The sequence below is a fragment of the Rhinolophus ferrumequinum genome, chromosome 2, assembly GCF_004115265.2.
Source record: "Rhinolophus ferrumequinum isolate MPI-CBG mRhiFer1 chromosome 2, mRhiFer1_v1.p, whole genome shotgun sequence".
In the NCBI taxonomy this organism is placed as follows: domain Eukaryota; kingdom Metazoa; phylum Chordata; class Mammalia; order Chiroptera; family Rhinolophidae; genus Rhinolophus; species Rhinolophus ferrumequinum.
Window position 1 is genome coordinate 27,453,976 of NC_046285.1, and position 18,641 is coordinate 27,472,616.

The 18,641-nt window shown below is 37.4% G+C and overlaps 1 protein-coding gene across 1 annotated transcript in view; it reads left to right on the forward strand.

Annotated features, from left to right (window-relative positions):
- Nucleotides 1-18,641, forward strand: part of EPHA6 (EPH receptor A6) — an 869,632-nt gene that overhangs the window by 825,520 nt on the left and 25,471 nt on the right. Inside the window, 1 exon segment of the mRNA XM_033122487.1 lies at nt 17,188-17,337. Coding sequence (XP_032978378.1) covers nt 17,188-17,337 — 150 coding nt within the window.

Here is an 18,641-nt window from a genome sequence, read left to right on the forward strand (position 1 = left end):
TAGCCATTTTGCCAAGTTTATAAACTGAGTGTCAAGTTGAAAATGATGTCAGACATCTGCACTCCTAATTCAGTGTTCTAAGGTAGCCCTCCTGACAACTGGCAAGAGCATCCAGCTCTCACAGCCTGACCCTCACACTCCAATTAGACATAAAAACAGGTCTGAATCTTTCTCACTCAGTTGTACTGTCAAGGATAGTATAACTTGACTGTCATATAAAGCTCTTTAAATCAGCCTGCCAAGAAAATATGATTGTAATACAGACTTTAGCATTCAGAAATATTCACTCCCCTTTCACTTACACCGATTTTGAGGGTCAAAGCCATGCATTTTTATCAGATATTTTATCATCTTTCAACCTTTGTGAAGATCAATGTATTAAAATAGAGGAAGAACTTTTCTCCTTTAATGCTGAAGTGATTTGGAAAAAGGGAAATACTAATGAGGATTTCTATTACTTATTGAAAATTTCCATTGGACAAAATGAGAAAGTTTTATTTTTTTAAAAAATGGGTATAATGTTTAAATTCTATGTAACACTTTTGAAAACTAAGCATCTGGTCAAAGTTGTTAAGCATTTAGAAAAGTGATGAAAGTTGTGGAATCTTGAATTTTCTTAAAAACATGATGCTTCCAATAGGAGTTGCAGCGTGTTTCAGCAAAAATTAAACCATAAGAACCCTGATTTATAAATATAAGCAAAGAAAGAATCTTTTAGGAGATGTTACCATTTATTCTTAACATAATATAGTTCTTATTATAATACCTAATGATGAATTTTTAGCATTTTTTCTGTCATATAATGGGTAGGTACAGCAAGCTAAATGCTATTTACCTTATCACTGTTATCCCAATGTTTCTACTTTTAGGAGGTGGCATACAAGTCATTTTGGCTTTAATTCCTATGGGTCGATTGTATCACGTTTTTTTACAGGTTAGATCGTGAACTCCATCGTTTGAGAAAGTGAACTATTAATATATCTAGGACTTTATCTTCAGACAAACAAACAAACAAAAATCCTCAATAAAGAAACCCAGGTTTAACACAGTTGGGCTCTCATCCCCATTTTGTCATCAACAGCAAGAGCACTGACTATACTAAATGTAAGATGTCTCTTCTTCCTTAAATTATGAAAGTTAACCTTTCCTTTTTAAGAGCTCCTTGGGAGTGGGAGAGTGGCGTCATCGTAGGGCTCAGGACAGTGGAAGATTGACAGCACTGGCTGAATGAAGTCAGGCAGAAAGCAGTCGGCCCTGGGGAAACGTTGCTGACAGCCATGCTAATGCATGGCCATGCTGACATGAAACTACCTCTAGATTCCAGAAAGAAACTATTTGGTAAGAGCCTGTCAATAACGCAATGCCTGGCCAAATGGTTCTGGTTGCGGACTGCTAGCAAATGTCTATGCCAGACTAACTGGAGATGACCAAGCCCATGTTTCAAATGAAAAATAAGAGCATAGCCTTCCTCAAATGAAACAAGTTTTCCTGCAAACTAGGATTTTTTTTTTTTTTTTGAGTAACTCGTTAGGTTTAATATTTCAAGTACTTTTTTACAAGTAGATATTTTTTTTCTTCCTGAATTCTCAGGGCTCTGCTTTAAGTTCAGTTTTGTTTACCAGAAAGATATGAGAACAAGTTTAATGCTGGAAAAGGTGTTTACTTAGAGACATAATATGACATGCACACTGAATATATAGCAACTTGCACACCACAGAGAGCTTTCCAGCCAGCACAGGCTTTAAAATCACCAGTGAACTAAAAAACAGTATAAAAATCAGAATGAGGGTATAGATGAAAACCACCATGTCAAAAACGTAATCAAATAAAATATCTCCTTTTGTGCTTAAATAGTGGGTAAAGCTGTGGTAACCCTAACTGCTGTTTTTGATGCCTTGTATTTCTTCAGCAACTTCATCTTGGCTTTATTTCTCTGGAGTATGACATTGAGCCCATGTGAAAACCTTTTCCCTAAGCAAATTTGCTGTCATGGGAGGAAAAACAAGGAAAAATTGATTCTATAGAATTTCATAAATGACAACGCTGAAAATCAACCATTTTGAGTGAATGTTCTTTTTTCCTCCCAGTACACGTAATCTACATGAGAAAGCAAAGCAAAACAAAACAAAAAGTTGGACACTTGTCCTCCTTCCTCGTCAGGTAAACTACTTAAACTATAAATTTAATATGGACTGAGTCACACAGAAACCATTATGGATTAAATGGGAAAGGTAAAAGGTAGATTGTTTTTTAAATATGGCGTTATTAATTTTAAATATTATAAGAAATCTTTCTTGACTAATTAGTAGGTCCATAGAGGATTTGCTCTAATACATAAATTTAAAGTGTATGTAAATGATGCTTCTGTAGTGTATGATGGTCCTTTAGAAGAGAATTTTTCAAAATTAGTTTTTGAATATTCCTCTCTCCACTTTGTTTACATGGTTTATTTGGACACACCATTTAAATATGTTAAGCAGAATAAATGTCATTCCATTCTTCTCTGGAATATGGCAAATATCTAACGAGAAGAATTGAAATAGATGGCTTTAATGTATAAAAGTTTGATGTCATATGTGACTATTAGAGAATTATTAAATAATGTTACCAACTTCCTACACATGACAAGATTTTTCTGCTTCTTACTCTTCCCTCTATTTTTCCCCTACTCCCCATCAGCAAGTTATAATACAGCCAGAGTGATGTAAAAAATAAAACAAAACAAAACCTCTAATTGTATCACCCCATTGCTTGCAGCATTTCAGTGACTTTCCATGGCCACAAGAAATGGTCCAAATTCTTTACATGCCTTAGGAAGCATTTCCTGGTCTGTGAAGCCCTTCGTGATCTCTACCCTGCTCACTTTTCTAGCCTCTGTCTCTCCCCACTCCCCCATCTCACACTGTACTTCTGATTGCACTCAACTTCTCTCAGTACCTCTAAATGTTATGTTCTCTTTCGTACTGGCTCTTCCCTTACCAGGACCAATTCCTGATCTCCTCCTCTCCTTCACCTCTTTAATTCATCTAATTCCAGTCTTCCATAAGGTCCAAGCCTAGATATCATTTTCTCTTGGAACTCTCCCATCTCATGGCACCTACACATTTCAGAGCATCCTTTAGTATGAGTCAGTATCCCCCTTTCATGACCTTATTCTACATCTGCAACATTCCTTTAGCGAATATTGAGTACCTATTATGTTCAGACTCATTTCTAAGCTCTGAGAAAATTGCAAGGAACCAAGCAAAGTTCCTGCCTCAGAGAACTTATATTCTGCACACATGTGAATATTTGTTGGCGAGAACAGAGTAAAAGAAAACTGGACAGTCAGAACAGTAGAAAAAGAACAGATCGAGAAGATTACAGAGTGAAATAAGAAAGAGGCAGAAGACATACAAGGTAAAAATGGAAAGGGCTCGTAGAAATCCAGGTTGATCTCTTAAAAGACCCCAACCCATGATATGAGCGGGCCTCTTTTATGTAAAACGTTGCCGTTGGGTTAGGGTACTATTTGAAGATGATACATATCATTCCCTGCTTCATTGTAGCTGCAGCCACGTACATGGGATTCTGTCATGTTATGCCTTTCAGCCTTCCAATGATGTCCTCCAGAGCCATCTGCTGTCCACAGTGAGCAAGGCTTCAGCACCCAAGTGATGCACTGAAACCTAAGCAAAATGAGCTAGAGGCTATTTTCAAAGCATTGCTTTCCCCAAATTTATTCCCAGGGAAAATCTGCTATAAAACAGTGAATATGTTATGCAAGTAAAATTAGACCTTTCAACCTGCTGGGAATGATGCATGATTGCACACACTTATTGCCGGTGATTCTGCCAGAATTAAATGTAATTTTATTGTTTTATTAGACATTTTGTGCACAAGGTCAAAAGAGAGGGTTAGGGTCCCTGTCATCCTTTTATTCTTAAAAAGTAAAAAGACTTATTTACACCACTTTTTTATTGCATGGTGCAGACCTTTAAGCCACAACAAAATCAGGGTGAAAACAAAGAAATCAAAACAAATTGTATATAATGCAACATACAAACAGAGTAACAGATGCATTCCACATCGTTAAATTCTATTTTCTCTGAGCACATTTCAACTTGCTGTGACATTGTGAAGTCCTGTTGCCTACTATCCTAAATGTCTAACCAAGCCTTTAGTGACGCAGCTATTGTTGATGTCTCCCCCTTCGCGACCACTGGTTTCCTCCATGGACTCTAATCAGCAGCAGTTTTAGGCAACGTGCAATTCCCTAGACACACAATGCTGTTCACCCCTCTGTGACTTTGAACTGACCCTTCTCTCCAAAGGGATGTCCCAGCCTCTTTGTCTTACTAGTCAAACTCCTACTTTTCTTTTAAACTCTACCTAAAACATGACCTCAATTGTAATGTCTTTCTGCTTCTCCCCATAACCATCCAAACAGCTGGTCCTTCTTTTCAGCCACCAAATGAATCTTGTACAGACTTCCGTTAGAGCTCTTACCCTCTGTGATGTCATTATTTGTTTACGTTGGCGTGTCTCCCACTGTAATGTGATCTCCCTGAGGATGAAGAGGGTGATTTTGTGACCCAAGCGCCAGGCATGTGAGATGTGTTTAAAAAAATGTTTGATTGGAAAAAAAAAAAAGTGAATGAATGAATGAATGCCACCAGGGACCTTGAGTGCCCCTCTGGGTAATGCCCTTAATACACTGAAAATTCAGATTGGGAAATTTCCCTTTCTTGTTTTCCTCATCATTAACCAAGTTCATAATGGTGACTAAGAAGGAACTAAAAAGCAAAATTTGAATTCCACTTATGCACCATGGTTCTGAGACTGTGCTGTTCATTTTACATCATTTGCCTAATTCATCTCATCCAGTCATCCTTTCAGCAAATAATTATCAAGTTCCTATTATGATCCTATCACCACGCTAACTACTGTAAAGCAGATTGCAAAGAAGAATAAAAGACCTCCAAGATTTTTATTTCCTTACTGGGAAGACAGTACATCCACATTTTAAAAAGCCAAATAGTAGTACATAGAAGGTATCTGATGATAAGTGCCAAATGCGTGAGGCAGACAATGGGCGTTAGAGGCAAGCGGAAGAGGAGTGATCACGTCCGTCATGAGCAAAATAGGAGTTAAGGGAAGCGTTGACAAGGTAGTATTCCATGTTGTAATCATGGAATGAACAAAGGTTTTACTCTGTAAATTTTCTCAGCTAAGACCCTGAGGCTATAAGATAATTGTCCTCCATACTTTAACCAGTTTGTCCCAACATTAAAACTTATTCAAAAATACTAGCATTTCAATAATTTTCTCAGCCAAAGTCTACTTTTAAAATAGATTAATTTGTATTAAACACTTTTTGGCATTTCGAGCTCCAGGTACTTCCAAGCTTTTCTCAAGTGCCTACCCACCTTTGGCTGTGAGCCCCTGTACCCCGTCTTTCCCATAGTGATGCTTCCTCAGACTTTCAGAAGACTGTGCCCCCTCCTCTGTTGAGTGTTTATCAGTCTGAGTAGCTGGATCCATACAGACTGCCTGTAAGGATGTTATATCGTCTTGTCTTTCCTCCTCGGGTTACACTCAGAGCTAGCCTTTCTGACAATGGGTAATTTGAGGTCACAGTTCCACTCTGAACTCATGTATCACAACACTACATGCGACAGCCACAAGAGAAGACCTGCTTCTCAGATACGTTCAATCAAAGCACTGTGGATCTGTCAGGAAGAGTCTGATTTAATGTATAAAGTGCCTGTGGGCATAACAATGATGCAGCAAGCAACTGAGCTCAGCACTAACCCTTTCTGCCTACATTTCCTTAGGCAGAAGTGGAATTTGTTTCTTCTTCTGTTTTAACTTACTAGGGTATTATGTGTATTAACACATCATAGAATATGAAACCCTCACATGAACTGCAAAATCACACAGTCCACACCCCTCGATTTACAGAGAATCTGTAACTTGCCCATGGTCGCACAACAAATCAGTAAAAAGAGGAATTAGAAGCCAGATGTTTGGCTCTAAAGTCTCTTTGTCTATCCACATTGCATATACTCTCTCTAAAGTAACCACCCTTGGGTTTATGAGAATCACCCCTATGTGTGCCCCAAAGTCCTATCTACATATTTTCTCTATCCTTTTTGAATATTTGTTTTCAAACAGCCCTTGCAAATAATACTAGTATAAACATAGACATACCTCATTTTATTCAGTCTCTTTTCTTAAGGACAGGATCTGAATTTTTACCCCAAATAAGTAGCATCTACTTATGGATGGAAATAAATGATAGAAGTATCACTGCTTTTTATTAGTATTATTCTCACAGGGCAACCTGATAAGAAACCAAAGTATTCACTCTTTAGTGATTTACATCAATTTGAGGCCATTCAGATAAAAATGCTTTGTAAACACTCAAATGTTATATACATGAAGAGTATCATTTTATATATTACATTAGCATTTAATGTATTAAATATCTCCATATGAATGACCCAAAATAAAGAATCCTTCACTCCCTTTTTTTGATTTATGTGGTACAGTTTTTTAAACTATTATTTCTGTACTAATTTTCATAGGTTTTTGCCATAAAAACTATAGATGATAAGCTTTAAAAAACTTCATTAAAATACACTGGGGAGGGCATAGAGGGGTAATTAGTTTTCCATAGAACTAGACTAAAAAGAAAAGAGAAACAGAGAATAACTGAAGAGAGATGATATAGGGAAGAGTGGTACTGTTCAGAGAAAATGAGAATTGTATTTTTTAACTCTTAGTATCAGCTATCCCCTTGAGACTTTACTATATAGTATATTTGTAAAGACATAATGAATGATAGGTTGTTTTCAAAAACTTTTCTGTATTGTCAGTGGTGTTTAAGTATCTACACTCAGATACAATGGCAGTCCTCATAATAATGTGTGTGTTTACTTCTCACACATTACAGTAACATTGTGTCCTGCTTTATCTACCCTATAGGATGGAGTAGAAAATCTAATTTAACAGATGTCCCCCAGAATAGTGTTATTCACTTAATGTTGTGTCACCTACGTTCTCAATGAGATCGAGTACTGAGAAAAGACAACAATGAATTATTTTCAGGAGCAATTAAGGAGGAAGCAGGTGAAGAGGATTCTAATTCTTGAGGCTTTGAATAGCACTATAAGCTCTGTTTTATTACAGGAACAAAAACTTTGTATTCAGTGAGCTGTTTATACTTCTTTTTTTTCTGTTCAATAAATTTATAACATATGTTCATCCAGCTAATTGCCACTCAGATCAAGATATGCACCATTCCCAGTCCCTTGGGTAGACCACTTTTTTTTGTTTCTCATATAGATTTTATTTATTTATTTAACATTCAGTATTATTTTATATTAATTTCAGGTGTACACCATATTAATTAGACATTTATATAATTTAAGCAGTTATCCCCAGATCAGTCTAGTACCCACCTGTCACTATACATAATTATTATCATATTATGGACTGTATTCCCTATGCTTTACTTTACATCCTCATGACTACTTTGTAACTACCAATTTGTTTTTCTTAATCCCTTCACCTTTTCACCTTGCCCCCTGATGCCCTCCCTTTTATCACTCCAATAAATCTAGTACCCATCTGACATCATAAATAGATATTACAATATTATTGACTATATTCCTTATGCTATACCCTACATCGCATGCCTCCTATGTAACAACAAATTTGTACTTGTTAATCCCTTCCTTTTTTTCACCTACCCCAGAACCCCCTCCCATCTGGCAACCATCAAAATGTTCTCTGTATCTATAAGTTTGTTTCTGTTTCATTTGTTTATTTTGTTCTATAGATTCCATAAGTAAAACCATATGACATTTTTCTTTTTCTGTCTGACTTACTAAACAGCACAATAGCCTCTTGTCTATCAATGTTGCAAATGGCAAGATTTCATCCTTCTTTTACATATGAGTAATATTCCATTGTATATATGTGCCACCTCCTATTTTTCCATTCATCCATTCAGAGACACCCAGGTTGCCTTCATGTCTTGGCTATTGTAAATAATGCTGCAATGAACATATGGATGCACATGTCCCTTCAAATTAGTGTTTTGGGTTTCTTCAGATAAAACCCAGAAGTGGGATTACTAGGTCCTTCTTTGTCTCTTGTTTGTCTTCTTTGTTTCAAAATCTATTTATTGTGGTATAAGTATTGCTACCCCAGCTTTTGTTTGTTTGTTTGTTTGTTTACATTTTCATGAAATTGCTTTTTCTATCTCTTTACTTTCAGTATGTGTTTTCAATCTGAAGTGAGTCTCTTGTAGGGAGCATACACATGGATTTTGGTTTTTTTTATCCATTCAGCCACCCTATGTCTTTTGATTAGAGCATTTAATCCATTTATATTTAAGTAATTGTTGATAGAGATATAGTTATTGCCATCTTATTTATCTATTTTTTATCTTTCTTTTTCTTTTTCATCTTAAACAAGTCATTCTAACATTCTTTGTCATACTGGTTTGGTGGTGATAAACTCCTTTAGCTTTTTCTTGTCTGGGAAGCTCTTTATCTATCCTTCTATTCTAAATGATAGCTTTGCTGGGTAGAGTAATCTTGGTTGTAAGTCTTTGCTTTTCATCACTTTGAATATTTATATCAATCCTTTCTGACCTGTGAGGTGTATGTTGAAAAATTAGCTGATAGTCTTATGGGAGCTCCCTTGTAGGTAATTAACTGCTTTTCTCTGGCTGCTTTTAAGATTCTTTCTTTGTCTTTAACTTTTGGCATTTTAATTATGATGTGTCTTGGAGTGGACCTGTTTGAGTTCATCTTGTTTGGGACTCTGCGCTTCCTGGGCTTGAGTGTCCATTTTTTTCTCCAAGTCAGGAGAGTTTTCCATCATTATTTCTTCAAATCGGTTTTCAATTCTTTGCTCTCTCTCTTCTCCTTCTGGTGTGATATGAATGTTGTTACACTTGATGTTGTCCCAGAGGCCTCTTAAACTGTCCTTATATTTTCAGATTCTTTTTTCTTTTTGCTATTCTGTTTGGGTGTTTTCTGCTACCTTATCTTTTAAATCGCTAATTCTATTCTCTGCTTCATCTAATCTACTATTGATTCCCTCTAATGTATTCTTCCTTTCAGTTATTGTAGTCTCTATTTCTGACTGTTTTTATTTTTAATGTTTTTCTGTCTCTGTTTTCATGTTTCTTAGCTCTTTGTTGAAGTTCTCCCTGAGATCATTGAGCATCCTTATAACCAGTGTTTTGAACTGTATCCTGGTAGATTGCAATGTCTCCATTTTGTTTAGTTATTTTTCTGGAGTTTTGTTCTGTTCTTTTATTTGGGACATGTTTTTTTATCTCCCCATTTTGGCTGCCTCCCTGTGTTTGTTTCCTTGTATTAAATAAGGCTGCTATGCCTCCCAGTCTTAGTAGGTGTCTTAAGGGGCCCAGTGACACCGTCTCCCTGGTCACCAGAGCTGGGTCCTCCATTTGTGACTCTTGGTGGGTTGTGTGTGCCCTCCTATTGTAGTTGAGCCTTGGTTGCTGTTTGCGTATTAGTGAGAGGGATTGACCTTTGGTCTCATTGATTCTGAGGACTGGCCATGACTACAGTGGAGGAGCTATTGTGCAGGGACATACACTATGAAGCAGGATTTGCTTTAGCAGGGCTCTGGTGTCTGTCTAGTCTGCCCTTTGGGTGTGTTGTCCTTGAAGGTGGCTGGGTGATGCTCTCACTGGGTCTGAAGCTGGCCACTGAGTGTGCCAGCTCTGAGGCCTTCTGGGTGAGGACCCACTGCAGGCCAAGTTCAGCCACAGCCTTGCCCTGTCCCCGGCCACCTGGCATGACCAAAGTGATCCACAGATGGTTGCTGCCTTCATTGTGCTTGGAGGTGCCTTGAGAGGCCAAGCTGCAAACTGAGGTCAGCTGTCACTAGTGCTGGGCTTAGGGCTTCTCAGCCAGAGGTACGGGACACACTGAAGCCAGATGCTGAGTATTTGGGTCTGCAGTGTTAGCCAAGGCAGGCTATTTGTGTGGAAAAGCCACTGAAAGTAGCTTGGGTGGGCCTGTAAATTGGGTGAGACAGGATCTCAGAATCACCTGGGTGAGGTGAATGAATGTTAGCCAGGTTGATGGAGACTCAGATATGGTGGTTGCCTGCATCTCCATTGCAGGGAGGAGGGCTCAACAAAGAAACAATGGTTTCTGCCAGCTCCTCGCTCTGGGAGAAAGCTTCCCCTCTAGCCCTCATCCTGGAGCCAAACAATTCAGTTCCTCCCCGTATGTCCCTGGCACCTTTCGAGCTACTGCCCTGCACTAGAGCTCAGAGCAATGAGTCCATCAGTGAGTATGTCCATGTTTGGGCCTTCTAAGAGAACTGCCTGGGACTACAGCTGCCCTTGTCTCAATCAGGCAAAATCTCTGCTAGTTTTCACAGCCAGAAATAATGGGGACTTGTCTCCCCTGCACCTAAACCCTGGATTGGGAAACCCTGGCTGGGACTCCTCACTCCTCCAGAGGGAGCCTCTGCAACTGAGATATCACTACCAATTTTTAATGGTCAGATGTGGGTGTGGGACTAGCCTGTTCTGTATCTCTGCCCCTCCTACCAGTCTTGAGGTGGCTTCTTCTATATGTCCTTAGTTGTAGGCCTTAGATTCAGCTAGACTTCAAGCAATTCTCAGTAATAGTTGTTCTGTAGTTTAGTTGTAATTTTGATGTAGTTGTGAGTGTAGGTAAGCACAGTGTTTACCTACTCCACCATCTTGACCAGAAAATTGAGCTGTTTATACATTTAGAAAAGGAATGAAAATGTAGTATAGTTCCAGGTAGATACTGTAAGGAGTGAAAATATCTTTCTATAGTTAAGAATTTTTTTTTAGGGGGGTGGAAAATAAAGTGCGTTAGCTATTCATGATTATTTGAAGTCATTTTATAAAAAAAAATCATCTAAATAAATTTCAAAATTAGATAATTGTTTCATAATCAGAACAGGGATGTTGGGTTAAAGTTAAAGTGGGGGAGAGGCAACAGCAATGTCTACAGGAGCCAGGAGGATAATGTAAATAGGTCAAGTATGTCTGATGAAAGACTTAGTGAGATAGTAAAGTGGAGTGGTGGGACTCTGGAGAGCCTACATTCTGTCTAAAGACATTTAGAGTCACCTTAAAAAAAACAAAGTAGTCATGAATAACATAACTGCAGGCCTATTTCAGCCCAAGAGCAAACAGTTGGTAAGCTCTGGATTTATAAAATCAAGACCCTGAGACCTCAGTAAACACCCACACAAAAGTCCTTGGATGGGAAATGAAAACCTGGACCAAGAAACAACTGCTAGGAAGTCTTTGTGTTATATAAAAGTATAAAAACTATTTGTTTCATCTGTTTGTGGCCTAAAACAATGCTTCTTACCATACATTTCTACAGTGCTTATCATCCTGTAAAAGCTGTTATTAAGAATCAATGACTTATATTTTTAAACTATGCCAAAAAAGGATCTTTTGCTTACAGCAAGAGTATCTTAATCTAGAATCTGTGAATTCCTTGATACTGATGCAAAATTGTGTGTGTGTGTGTGTGTGTGTGTGTGTGTGTCTACATGTGCATTTTTTGAGGGGAGAAGATTTGTAGCTTATCCAATGTGTCACAACCCCACAAAGAGAAGAGAAATGCTCAGAAAAAGGCAGGAAATCCAGAAAGAATCATTATCAGGCAGATTCAGCTATAGGAAGAAATCTGGCTGCCAACATTCAACCATAGATAATGTTCTTTGAGGACAGAATTCTACCTGTGAAAGAATAAGATAAATGAGGTATGTCTTCAGGCACTGGTGAGACAATGGCAGGGATATAAGCATGGAACCAAACTCACTGGACCAAAGCACACAGATTTCCTCAAACTGGACGAGACAAGATCTAAATTACATGAACTGAGTTAGAGCTTGTCCATCAGCAGAATTGATTTGGTGCTTCTGGCTCCTGAAAGCCCTTCTTTGAGAAGATTACTCCTGAGTCTGGGCAGTGACTCCAGATGAAGGAATTGGGATGCTGGTCTGGGCTAAAAGTCAAGGGGATCTCAAAAAAAAGGCAAATTGTAAATACATTAAATTAAGAAAACAAAAAACATTTGCTGAGTGCCTACCATGTTTTGGCAGCTAAGAGGTGCTTCATGTGTACTGTCTCATTTAATCCACTTAATAAATGTTACCTAGAAGCCAAAATATGAGAAGTTTCTTGACTACAAATCAATTTATTCCATCATAATCCTGTCTTTCTTTCTTCTAGGAAGAACAGATATTATCCTCATATTTCAGAAAAGGATAAAACTTCACACAGTACCAAAATTGCCACAGATCAGTAAACCTCAATGAAAAAAGGGAGTACATGCCCCTATGGGGTGGGGGATTGGGGGAATGTAGTTTTAAAAGTCTTACACAATCTAATATAGTTGCACATTATAATATTATAATTTGTTGATTTGGGAATACAAACTAGAAAGTAATGCTCAGAGATAGACTTATTTTTCAAGATCGGTAATTTTCAAGAGAAAAAGAAATACAATCCTCGGTGAGGGTTGTCTGTATCACTAATGTGTGTGTGATCTTTCTGTGATTTGCCGTGACTTCCCAGGACACCATAGTAAATTAAGACAGAAGACCCCACAATGCTGATTCCTCCACCAATGCTCCCAAAACCAGACGACTTCGGCCACTGATAAGAAATACTAATGTAAAGTGATCTTTCACTGAACACATTAATGCCTCTTTCGTCGACATCAATAAGTCTCCATATAAAGAGTATTCTAAATAACCAATACTTCCCCATTAAGAGTTAAAAAACACAAGGGGGGAAAAAGTCAATGTCCTGGTTCTATACCTTCCTAAGATGTATTATTCATGGTGATGCCTTCTTTTGAAAAAAGCATTTGAGTTATTCTAACTCATCCTTAGGATGATCACTGTGACCGTTAATTACTGGCCTGGATGTAAAACAAGAATGTGCTTTTCTCCTTTACTGTCTGTCATCAAGCTACCTGTTCACACAGTCTAAGTACCAACTCATATGGCCTATATCCTTAACAATTTATTGGGAGCTGAGATGCTGTAGGCAAACATTAAAACATTTACCATTTTATGATCATTAATTCAAATCTCCTCATTTGGCAGATCTGAAATATAAGATTCAGAGTTAAGACTTGGCCAAGGTCACTCGGTGGATTATAAAAGAGTTTCATCTCACTTAGAGTTTTCAACTCATGAAGAAAAATATTGTTTAGTCAAAACTGTCATTAGAAATTCCTTAAATTAATCTTTAACCATAGTATATGTGTTTTTTGTACTGTAATTCTTATAATCACTGACGTTTAGGTACTACAGAGATAGACTGGGGAAATAAGAAAAGCAAAGTCTGCAGGTAGATTGTTGTCTATTCAAACCCATTGCCTTTAAGATAACCATCAATCCAGTAATGAGAAAATACGAGATTTTTGTGTGTGTTCTTGTATCTCAAAAGAATTTTCCATCTGACTTCTGTATTAAACCTGTGTAACCTCCCTGTTTGTGTCTTCAACTGATTGCGTCCTCTGTTGAAGATTAGAAGCTTAGGTTCTAAAACTCAGGTGTTAGTTAAATATACCTAGAACTCTACTCCTGGGGTTTAGGACTTGCAGGCATTCAAGGCTCCTGGTTCCCTCTTCAGCACTTTTTCTGCTACCTCACTACATACATACTAGACAACAAGCCCTGAATATGACTTGAAAAACAGAAAAAAATTTCGCTAACAACCTTTTCAGTGGCGATTTCGTTTGCTTACTTCCTGTTTCTCATTTGTTTCCTAAGTGATTAAACTTGCTGCAGAAGAGAGGTATTAGTAAATGAGAGGTCTTTTGAGTTCCATTCAGTCATTTTGATTAGCATCTTTGGTAACTTTTTTTTTCTCATAAGCATATGATAAAAAAAAGATGAAATGTTCCAACGATTGTAATTTCAAATCTAAAGTACTATTTGTTCATTTCTGAAGCCAGAAAAAAAACATCTGGTAGTTTATGCTTTGATGAAAAAATACCTTAGTACATGACCTCTGTCTATGAGTCAAGATTTGGGGCACAAATAAGTAGATAAGATTAAGCCACAAAGTTGGTACATTCAACTAAAGATAAAAGAAGAAGAATTAGCCTTCTGCACTTCCTCTGAAGTAGGAAAAGGGATAGAAATCGTGCAGTAATCTTAAGGACCTCTTCCCTTGTGTCTCATCTTGCACTTAGATATAAACTATATCCAGTATATATACTCCCATTAGAAAAAGAGTTTTGAATGCTTCCTTATCTCCATCCCATATATGCTCAAAATTATTCTAGTTTGTGCATACTGTCAGGTTCATGTTACCATGCATTTTTGTTAATTAGAATTGTATCTCCTGTATCAAAACTGTGCCAATTTTTCATACTTTGTTTTAAGATTTTTTTCTAGCTCTCACTTTCCATTACAAGATGACACTGGAATAGTATTTGAAATAAAGATGTACTGTCTGTTTTTCAGTGTTGCTCATCTTAGGAAAAATATTTTGGGTTTTTTTGTTTGTTTTTTAATAGGAGTAGTATTATACATTAGTGTGCTAGGGCTGCTATAACAAAATACTGCAGACTGGGTGGCTCAAACAATTCAAATTTATTTTTCACAGTGCTGAAGACTGGACATCCAAAATCAAGGTGTCAACTGGTTTGGCTTCTCCTGAGGGCTCTCTCCTTGACTTGCACATGGCTTCTTTCTTGCTGTGTCCTCACACAGTCCTTTCTCGGTGCCTGCACACCTCTAGTGTCTCTTCACTTTCTTATAAAGACACCAGTCATACTGGATTAGAACCCACCCTCAGGACCTCATTTAACTTTACCTCTTTAGAAGCCCTATCAGTAAATACAGGCACACTGGGGGTTAGGGCATCAACATATGAATTTTAAGAGAACAAATTCAGTCCATAACAGATAGCAATACAATTAACCAAACATTCTGTAATACCCTGCCCTTGAGGGGAAAAAAAGTCCTAGGAAATAAAGTGACAAAGTAACCATTTATATGTGATCACACATTACATGAAATACGTTTATATGTGAATCATTTATATAAGCTATCTATCACTTATAAGTGAACTCACATAAAATAACCCTTAACTCTGAGTGTTCTTGTCCTCTCATGAAGTGCAGACCACAACAGTTTTTCAAAACACTACTTTATGTTCTGTTGCATCATTTACAATGTTCCCATTTCTGAATGTTTTTAATGCTCTGGGTTAGGATTGCCAGATTTAGTAAATAAACATATAGCACATCCAGTTAAATTTCAATTACAGATAAACAATATTTTTAGTACAAATGTCTCATATTTGGAACATACACACAAAAAAACGTATATTCCTTTAGGGGACATACTTACTAAAAAAAAGTATTTGCTATTTATCTGAAACTCAAATTTAACTGTGGGTTCCATATTTTGTCTGGCTACTCTATTTTGGGTTCAAGAATGCACCTTCCCCTCTCTCTTCTTCCCCTGCCCACCTCTTAAACTAGTGTCACCTACTCTGTAAATTTAATTTCCTGAACTCAATTTGCAAATTTTGCTGCTCCAAAACATGAAAACCCTTAGGTTTCAGGCTTTCTTCCATTATACTACTCTGATAGTACATGGTTATGGATACTCAGCCTTAAAACATTAAGGTTAGTTTGGCCCAACTTTTCTTCCATACTGAAGTATTCACATCTTTATATCAATGCCCCATAGTATTACTATAGCATTAATAGAAATTACATGCTTAATAATGTGGAGAGGAATCTCTAAACTTCTAAATTTCTGTATCTCTAAATCCTGAGCTCAGTCTACTCACATGTAAAATCAGGGAATTGAATTCAAGGTATTTTCCCCAAGGTTCCTTCTAACGATTCTTAAATTCTACAATTCTTTAAAAAGAATCTTCCTTTAATGCTCTCATTTGCCTTGTGAAACCTAATTGTTCCTATTTCAGTTGAATCCCTTTGCTCTTCAAGTGAGTAGTTTTTAGATTATTAAATAAGGAGTGTTTAGATGTCTGAATTAATGGCTTCACCTTTAAAGATGTTGGGCCTAAATTCCTCAAGGGCCAAAGAATGCACCCTTCATTTCCTTCCAACCCCGCACTCCCTGACACCAGACTTTGCACACAGTGGGATCGGAGGATATGATCCTAAAAGTGTTGATAATGTTGAGACGATTCCATTGTGGTCGGTTCTGACTGCCAAAACCATTTGCTCGGAACAGAAGCCAGCTCAGCGGTGTGATACCGATGTCTGGGAACAACTCGTTGTTCTCTTCCGCCATCTAGTGGCATCAGGGTTCTCTCGTCCTCTCGTCTGTTCAGAGCTGCAAAGATTTCAGATTGTAAATCGAATGGATGAACTGTTTTATTCTTGTCATTATAGTAAAAAGGGATTTATAGAATGCTTAAAGAGATAAAATGTAATAAATGCTGATAAAAAATAAGTATAACACAATAGCCGACTATAGTACCTGAATAGTATAATTTAAATTCATGCAATTTAGTTTCTTTAATATGTTCAGGTATTAAATTGAACACTGAAGAACAAAAATAAAAACTAGTCTAAAGTGTTATAAAGAATGATTATCCTTCTCAGGTGCTCTTGTTTAATGTTAAAGTATTTTTTAACTTAAAATAAATGTAATCACAGCAGATGAAAAGGAGAGAAAGGGAAAGGAAAGTTCTGACAAACATTGAATTGATAAAGAATGCCTCAGTTCTGTATTTAACCATTTGCCTTCAATTAAGTTAGAACTTATTATCATTATTATTTATACATGCAATACAATGTTTAATGAATTCTGAATGAATTTAGTTTTAATGTCCTATAATCTGGAACTTTCTTCAAATGGAATGATAGTGAGTTTAATTGTGTGGATCTAAAGTGAAAATAAATTTCTCTAATGAATGAAATAAAACATTTCTGAAGTGTGACTTATTTCCCATTAAAGCTGTTTCCACTGATTAACTACTATAGGAAAAATATTTCTGACATTATGATATTATTCTGGTTTTCTTTTTATTTAAAGTGCCAACACTATCAAGCAGTATATAGGTCTTCCTAAGGAAAGACATTTAATTGTAATGCCATTTTGTTTTTAAATACCCTGGTGAGCCAGCTGAGAAAACTCCAATTTGTTTTCCAGGGTGGGAAAATCCCCATAAGATGGACAGCCCCAGAAGCTATTGCCTACAGAAAATTCTCCTCAGCAAGCGATGCATGGAGCTATGGCATTGTCATGTGGGAGGTCATGTCCTATGGAGAGAGACCTTACTGGGAAATGTCTAACCAAGATGTAAGTACCACCCATAGTTGAACTGCCATTTTTGTGAGCGTAAATGCATTAGCATTGAGAGGGAAATATGCCTTTGCCCTAACTAAGATTAGGCCTGATCTTCCTGAGAGTCGTTCAGGGCCTGTGGCTGAGTTTGAAAAGCTAAGTAAGTAACCTTTCACTCTGAATTGTATTTGGCGTCATAGGAGCCAGCTGGTGGGCTCTGCTGCATGAGTTCTGGATTCACATCCTGTATCTGAGGCTTTCATACACATTGCTCTAATGCAGCATAACTGCTTATGCAACAGCCTTGACCTACAAGTAACAAAGAAGAAAGAGTAATGTTTACCAATCATTTCTTCCTTAGGGCAATTTAATGTCCCACTGTAAAGAGCAAAGTAATTTAGACTACATATTGGTTAGTAGGAAAAGATTGAATGCTTTCAGGCAATGTATTATCAATATATGTCATCTAGTATGGTTCTTTTAAAATATGTACATGACCCTTTATGCAATCTATTTTGTTTCTGTTTTATCTACTAAACTTATCTTGGTGGTTAATAATACTACAGAATCAGAGAGTTAACACACATTTGACCTCTGTGACCTGTCCAGAGTGATGGACACATTAGCCAGAAAATGCAAGTACCCTAACAATGTAAATAAGTGTGCTGTCAGAACGGAAAATATATTTTAATTTCCTTCTTCCTCATCTCAGAATTCAGACTCAGTCCATTCACTTGCCTTCCTCAATGTATCCAATGGTTTCTGAGACAATGCCAATGAGAAATCACCTCTAATATAATTCTGAATGTTCATAGGCGAAAACAAAGACAATGTAACTGTACAAAATCTCCGCACACTCAGAGTGCACTTACTGTCACATCTCCTTTCTTTTTTCTAGTCAATTGCTTCAGCAGCCCCTCCTCGCCTCTCACCTCATTGCTGCATCCCAGCTTCTTACTCCAAGTATCGGAAGGACTTACTCAGTCACAGAGAAAGTTTATGCTTCTCTAATGCTAGGCAGAGAGAAGACTGGGTTTGGGTTTGCCCCCCATGGCTGTTGTTTCTCCCTGCCACAGAGCGTTAGTTTCAAACCCTCTTCAGTCCTGTTCAGTCCATGGGGGCCTACTGACTCTGTGCAGAATGCCAGGTTCACAAACCTGCATGGTGTCCTGCCCCCTGAATGCTTGTCTTATGACCTGGGGTACACTGTACCACAGATTTAGTAACCATAGTCATCATTATGTAGACTATGAAAGTGACTTAACTTATCAAAGTGCCCAAGTTTCATGACCAATAAATACAATGAAAGGACTAGGTTA